Source organism: Panicum virgatum, unplaced genomic scaffold (genome assembly GCF_016808335.1).
Source record: "Panicum virgatum strain AP13 unplaced genomic scaffold, P.virgatum_v5 scaffold_199, whole genome shotgun sequence".
NCBI classification, from domain to species: Eukaryota; Viridiplantae; Streptophyta; class Magnoliopsida; order Poales; family Poaceae; genus Panicum; species Panicum virgatum.
The window spans coordinates 275618-283233 of NW_024376263.1; the positions used below are offsets into that span (position 1 = coordinate 275618).

Consider the following 7616-nt stretch of genomic DNA (forward strand, 5'->3'; position numbering starts at 1 on the left):
TTCACACAAACAGAAACAAGCAAGGAAGGCAACATAGAATAACGTCGCGGGTAAAAGCATTTAATAGTCAGCCATTCGGATGAGAAGAAGATAGAAAACATGTAGAATAACTTGAGAACATCACATATTAATCAACAGATAAAGAAGAAGGTATAAGGCATAAGGATGATACAAAAAGGCATTTTACTTTCACTCATTTCGTGTTGAACTTCTTCTCATCAATATCACTTACAAGATGCACGAAGGTATATTAATCAAAGGTCTAAAGAGCATACCTTGCCTTCGGACCCTGACCGATACCCCGCGTGTGAGATCTCAAGCGTACCAGTGTCAATCATCCCCCTCGCTGGGGCCTGCGCCCCCCTTTGGCCTAGGCCCATAAAAGGCCGAAATGGCAGTACCGCACATGCAGTGACTGCCACTGACATGTGGGCCCGCACCCCCTCTGGGCCCACACGCCAGTGACTTCCGCTGCACCCCGTCCGGTGGGCGCGGCACGCAGGGGAGGGCGATGGGCTCGTGATTTTCTGCATGGTGCCCGGGTTTTTTGTGATTTGTGGTGGTAGGCTGGCTCAATGGAAATATGTCGCTGCCAGCCGACCTCGTCTCCATAGGTAATGGAATGGGTTTACGTACCGGCAGCCCACTACGGGTTTGATCCCGCGATGGTTTTTTGGTTGGCGAGGGCTGGTAGAGAGGTCACGAAGGTATACAAAACGAAGGAGACGGCAATTTAGACAGGTTCGGGCCACTAAATCGCGTAATACCCTACGCCCTGTGTGGTTGCTGTAGTATTGGTTGCTTGATCGCGTGATCAAAGATGTCGTGCCTCGCATAAGGCCCCTAGCCCCTCTTATATAGGCCGAGGAACTAGGGTTACAAGTCCGTATCTTTTAAGATTACATGCTCAGATTGCAGTCGGAGTTTCCTAACAGATACATTGCTATCCGACCGGTACAAGTTTCCCTGAGCACTACGTCAACCCTGATGCCTTGTACCGCAAGTCAGACCACTCGGCCCACCTGGCAGAGCGGTTAGAATACGTCTTCATGAAGTACACGTGGATATGTGACACCCACAAGCCCCTGAGCTTCATGAGGATTTGGAAGAAATCGTTTTGGAGGTCTTCATAGAATCAGCCCTCTGCATGCTCGTGCATCGTGAATATGAAGGACATCGCAAGATGGACTCCTCAGATGAGTCGAAGCGAGCTCTCAGCAACGGTAACGCAGGGGCCTCCTGGACGACACAGAACACAGCACGGCATAGAATTACACGGGCCGCCCGTATCAGGCCAAATACTGTTACTCCTGGTCACAGGCGTAGATGCAAACCCCCGTTCAGCCTTCAGCCACCGCCGGCGCTCCCGTCCAGCAGTACAGCTCGCTCCCGTCCAGCAGTACAGCTCCAGCCTAGTGGTATTTCACCGCGAGCTAACAAACAAGCATGCCCCACCCCTACCTAAAAGTGAAAGTAACCGAGGAGCAAGAGTGACAGACGCCCAGTGCATTAAAGAAGAGTGACAGACGCCTAGTGCATTAGAGAATATTAGAGAAGAGTGACAGATGCCTAGTGCATTAGAGAATATTAGAGAAGAGTGACAGACGCTCAGTGCATTAGAGAATTGGTTACATCAATTCAACAGCACACCAAGAACACTCGCACCAGAAAAAAAAAGTGAGGTGTTCGCCTAATTCTACCAATCCGACTCTAGAAACAACAGTAATGTGTTGTTCATTGGCAGCCAGTGTGGTTACATTCACTGCAACGAATGCAGCAGGGCTCAGCAAAAAGTTGATCCTCCCAAGGCAAAAGATGATGCATCCGGACTGTCACTGGCAAGCAATCTTGTGACGCCCAAAGCAACAGAAGCACCATTCATCGTCTACTTAACCCATGCTTTGGTCTTGTTCCCGCCCGGCTGCTTCCTGGGTGGTGGTGCTGTGGAATCAGGAGCTGCCGTGCGCGTAGCGGCAGCAGTGCGCGTAGCGGCAGCAGTGGCCCTCGACGCCGCCGTTGACCTTCCCAGGTTCTTCACCGGGGGCTCCGTTGCCTTCCTCTTCCTGCAGACATGCACTTTGGTGTTGCTTTCGAGTTCCTGTAGCTGAAATATGAAGAAAGAAGGCTTAGTTTTTGGAGTAAATGCAATGCTTAGTGCAATCTAGCAGCTACCTTTACCTGGAGTGTTGCCTCCATTCTCTGTGTTTCCAATGGTTCATGATCTAGTTCCCTTACCTACATTTTTTGGGGCATAAATAATAATGAGACTAATCCAAGCATGCTGCTAAATCTCATTGATTACTACATGTAAATTACCGTTCTATTAAGAACTGCAACCTCAGAGTCCGATTGCTGTCTCTTCAGTTTGCACTTTAACTCCGTAACCTGAAAAGGTATAAAAGTGTGGGTACACCGTACACATAATTCAAGCCACCTAATTAAGATTCTATAACAACAAAAACTATTCATGCCCCTAGCATGCAAACAGCAGTAACTACTTTCACATGTACCTTCTGCTCAAGGTCAGCACACATTTCTTCTTTCTCCTTTAGTTTTCCAGAAAGCTGATGATGCTGTTTCTCCAATTTAATTTCAAGCTCTTTTACCTAATATATGTTTCAAAAAAGCTGTCAGGTGCAACCGTGCAAGTGATATGAGTGTCAATGTCAGGAAAATGCACAAGACTCACCATCTGTTTGGTCTTTTGAAATTCAGCAGTATCAACCTGCTTCTTTGCTAGCCCCAATTCGATACGACACACACGGCTAGCGAACTTTAATGAACTCACAGTTTCTGAAACATCATTATCTGATGGGCTAATTTGCACTAACATTAACACCTTTGAATCTCCTCCTATTATCAATATGAAAAGGCACGGAAAGAAAATTAATGGTGCATCTAATTAAACAAAGGTAGGAAAAAGTTATAATCATGGTACTGGTTTTCCTTGAGCAAGCAGATCATATTACCTAGAGAATCTTGCAGCAAATGTGTCAACTTAGAATTTCTGGCCAGAAAATGGTACGTTAGTGAACACTAAGAACCGACGGTAACATACTTACATATGCTGTCATATCAATACCACAAACCTGTAGGGTATATGGCTATTTTTCATAGAAAGAGCTGAAATGACATCGCCCAATGCAGCAAGGGATTTGTTAATATTTTGTGCCTCCTTAAGCCTTTCACCTTGCACATTAGTCTTCGCCAAACGCTCACTACCAGCCAAATCTACAAGACAAAGCTTACTACTTGTACATTCTCCATTCACTAGGTTCTTAGCCCGAACCATGATGCATTGCATACTGAAGCAAAGTTACAAAGTTAGATGGTACAAGAAGCAATCAGTCCACAAAGAAAAAAAGGTTAATAAAATTAGGGACCAACCAGTGCGAGCGGCTGCTGTGCTCATTAACATTGTTTGAACCGACAGTCCTTGCGTTACTTCCAGCTTGCAAAAAATCCCAAACCTCCTTTATATTATTGACTTTGGCCTCCACTAATCCAGCCACAAAAGTAGCTCCTTCCTGGTCCTCCTTTATCTCCAGCCTAAATGCAAAAGATAATGTCGAGTTAACACAAACTGGTTCTATTGTGAAAAAAAAGAACCCCATAAACTTTCATACTTCTTAGGTGGAGACGTGGAAAGGTCTCTGATCTGTTCATTGTAGACCTCAAGAATGTTTACTGAGAAGTTGTATGTCACACTTTCTTTTCTTGCTTCTGCAATCTTGAACAGCTCTTCCATAGCTCTGTAATTGACCCCCCTATTGCTCTCAGTTCCTTCCATGGTAAAGGTCTTTCCCGTTCCGGTCTGCCCATAAGCAAAAATGCATAGATTGTAGCCATCTAAGACCGAGGTGACCAGTGGAGACACGTCGGCATACACATCATCTGCTCATTAATTCAAGATGGACATTAGACAACCAAAGTTGGTAAGGGGATTTATTCTAATGGAACATAACTTTATAAGACAATAATCTTATCCTTGATGTGAAACTCAAATAACTGAATGTTTAGACCAATATGACTAAGACATTCAGGCACCAAAGTTTCGAATATACCTTGGTCATGTTTTGGCGTGAACACTCTATCAAACTTGAATGTCTTTTTAGCTGTTCCAGTGTTTGTAATTGAGATGTCCCCATCATTGGCTACATCAAAATTCACTACACATTTCATACCAGATGAAACCTCATGTTTGCTTAAGGGTCGGCACCGACAGAAAACCCTAATATTTCCTGAAATAGTAGAGATATGAGATTCATTCTCTCAGGTAAATGTTAGACTAAGTGTAATACCTTTTGTATCAAGAAGAATGTTATGAAGTTTCTTCCTCTTGTCCATCTCTTCACAGTATTTCCATTTTAAATCTTCGCACTGTGCAACTGCGATAACAAAACTGTGTGTTGATTGCTTATAACAGTTGCAAGGCTGCAGGACAAAGCAGCTTCAGATATTACCTAGGGCCTGAACTGCTCCAATCATCTTGCTCAAATCAGGAATTGCATTTGCACATTCATGTGCTTCAAGAGATAACAATGTCTGCTTTTCTTTCATGGCCTGAGGATTAAGGAGTGAAAAATTATTAAAGTTAACCAATCCCAGCTGTGGCTTTGATATCACATGCACTAAATCCAGCTTTACCTTTATTTTCTTTTCCATGTTAGATATGGCAGCAGCCCACAATTTCTTATCATTTTCATATCTCAGAGAAACATTTCTTCGTTGATCACTCTCTCTACCAAGGGCTTTATCTGTCGGCAAATGGATAAAAGATGGTCAGCATACGCAAACAATTAGGATGGCATGATAATTACTGCACTGGCATAATCCATACCAAGCCTGTCCACTTCAGCACTCTTTTGATGAAGCTCTTTCTTAAGTCTGACAAGCTCCAAATTAACATAGTGTACTGAAAAGCTCGCCATGGAATACTCATCAGACTTCATGGTGCATTTGGTTGGCTCCTCAATCTGTTTCTTGTACTTTGAGATCAACTTGCTTGTCCTAGAAACTGAGTTTGCCGCCACAGATCAAAACATAATAAACTGAAGTTTATCAGAACATAATAAACTGAACACAAAACATAATAAACTCTTGTTATGTTTTTTTTTATCAAAACATAATAAACTGATGTTTATCGTTTGAACAAAACAGAGTTATCTGCTTCATGGTAGGCAACAGAAACAGAGGAGAGTAAGAGGGGCTCTTTAGAGCTATCACATCAAGAAATAATAAACTGAAGTTTATTAGATACTTTTATTCTAACATCCACAGTCCGATATGAGGAACAAACTCTAATAATTTGCATATATATGATAAATGATTCAGAAACAGCTACAAAACTGTTCAACCCAAAAAAATACTAGGCTGTGGAAACCTAACAAGATTTCAATACTTCATAATTTGCAATCTGATGGAATTAGTTATTCTGAACACAAAAGGACATGCAGATATTTTATACAGAATAAGGTATCAATCATGCGAAGTGTAAGTGGCTACGTAACAGGAAATAGTTCTATGGTAAGAGGCCTACTTTTACTATGAAAGCTTCACCTCCCTTGTTGTTCAGTAGTGGCACAGCACTGTAGAACTTCTAAGCATGCGGGACACTAGACTCCAGCCCATAATATTATCCTAGTCCGTTTGCTTTATACATGGCAACCCTATTGCATTTTGAAATTCTGTTCTCTATTCACTTTGTTGGCATCAATCAAGTCAGTTAAGGACGCTATTCAACTCAAAATAGATATGTTGGCAGATATATATTACAATAAACCGCGAATCAATTTCCTGTTGTGGAGGAACCCCCGAACTCCAAGAACCCAGCACGACAAGCTAGCACGATCCGAGGCGAATTAACCCAACAAAAAGGAAACTCTAAGATGAAAGGTATGAAAACAGGACCTGAGCGGCGCGGGCCAGACTCAGCCGCCTCCTGCAGCGATGGGAGCGTCGCCGGGGTCGGGGGCAGTGTGGCTGCGTCCTTGCGAGCCGAGAGCCTCTGGCTCCTGCGCAAGGTGGGTGGTGTCATCTCCACGGCCTTCCGAGCCGACCTGTGCACGGGGGCCGGTGTCGTCGCCGGGCTCATCTGAGCGTGCCTCTGGCTCCTACGCAGTGTGGGCGGTGTCGTCACCGCCGCCGCCGCCTCCTCCCCCTCCTCCATCTCCTCCCCTCTCGCCCAAGCGAATGGGGAATCGATGCGGTGGAACTCGTGTAATCGGAGGACGAAGCTGCGGGCGAAGATGAGATGGCGCCAGCGCTTGCAGACGGCGGCGGCGCGGAGAAAGCTCGCGGGCTCCGCCGGTGGCAAGCGGAGGAGCACCTCCTGGACGAGAATCTCCGGCAGCTGCATGCTTGCCTCACCGGAGCCGAGCGGGGCTGGGCGAGCGGCGGATCTAGAGTTGGCCGGCGGAGGAGCGGCAAACTGAAACAAACCGATGGAGGAATTCACTAATTCAGTACAAGGAGCAAAGCAAAGCAAAGAAACAGAGGAGAGGCGAGAGGGTACCAGACCAGGAGGTGCGGCGGCGTGGAGGCGGCGTTCGGCGGGGCGAAGAGGAGGAGGCGGCGGCCGACGCCGCGGATCTGAGGGGCGGCGGCCGGTGAGGCAGAGTCGCAGAGACGAGGAGCGGCGGCGGGCCAGGCGGAGACGAGGAGGCGGCGCTGCGGCGGCCGGCGGGGCGGAGACGAGGCGGCGGCGGCCGCCGCCGGCGCTCGGGGCTCGGGGGAGGCGGGGGGCGCTGCGCTGGGGGAGGGGCGGGGGGCGCTCCGCGCTCGCTGAGCGGACGGGGTGACCAGGTAAGGAGGCCTTTAGGGTTTGCAGTCTGGGAGCGGGGGAGTTGTGTGGGCTCGCCGCCGGCGTCGGGGCTCGGGGGAGGCGGGGGGCGCTGTGCTGGGGGAGGGGCGGGGGGCGCTCCGCGCTCGCTGAGCGGACGGGATGACCAGGTAAGGAGGCGGTGACCAGCGGGGGAGTTGTGTGGGCTGGCCTGGTTAGATTTTAGAGTTAGCGGGCCAATTACGAGCCAGCTTGTAATTTCTGTGCCGGGCCGTGCCAGCCCACGAGCAGGGGAGGGGGGTGCGGCCCAAGCCCGGGCATGGTTAGCGGGCCGGGCTAGCCCGGGCATGGTTTGGGCCGGGGCCGTGCTGTGCTTGGGCCGGGCCAAAATTGACGTGCTTGGGTCGGGCTTATGGGCTTCGGGCTGCATGGTCATCTATAATTACACGCCAAAAAGTGACGTTTTAGCGCAAAAATGTGATTTACGCCGATTTCGAAAACGTTGCAGCGCTTTAGCCTCCCAGTGTCGTTTTACGCTTAAACGTCGCTTTAATAACCATGTTTCCACTTATTTATTTTAGCCCATTTTTTATATAAGTCATAATAGCAACAATAAATCTACTAAAAATACTTTCTGGCACCCAGATTTAAGTGTTAAGCATACTGATTTTTCTCAGAATTTATTTCACAACAGAAGATCACTTTTTCCTATTATTTACTTTAACAAGCACCAATTTGTCTATTTCGAAACAGCAACAAAATCTTACATGCAGGGGTTCAAACATTCTCAATAAGCTACATATACAACATGGAGCATCTACGAATTCCAGTGGAA

At 47.2% G+C, this 7616-nt stretch overlaps 1 protein-coding gene across 1 annotated transcript; it reads right to left on the reverse strand.

The window, feature by feature from the left end:
* Positions 1-1548: 1548 nt before the first annotated feature.
* On the reverse strand, positions 1549-6571 carry LOC120693891 (kinesin-like protein KIN-14E). Its single transcript, XM_039977088.1, has 16 exons — positions 6520-6571; positions 5911-6430; positions 4841-5017; positions 4648-4757; positions 4464-4563; positions 4302-4388; positions 4065-4169; positions 3627-3894; positions 3388-3549; positions 3090-3305; positions 2970-3007; positions 2690-2853; positions 2511-2606; positions 2317-2385; positions 2179-2235; positions 1549-2104 (listed from the first exon to the last, which is right to left on the reverse strand). The coding sequence occupies exons 2-16, from the start codon at positions 6356-6358 to the stop codon at positions 1886-1888; spliced, it is 2316 nt and encodes a 771-aa protein (XP_039833022.1). The 5' UTR covers positions 6359-6430; positions 6520-6571; the 3' UTR covers positions 1549-1885.
* Positions 6572-7616: the final 1045 nt, after the last annotated feature.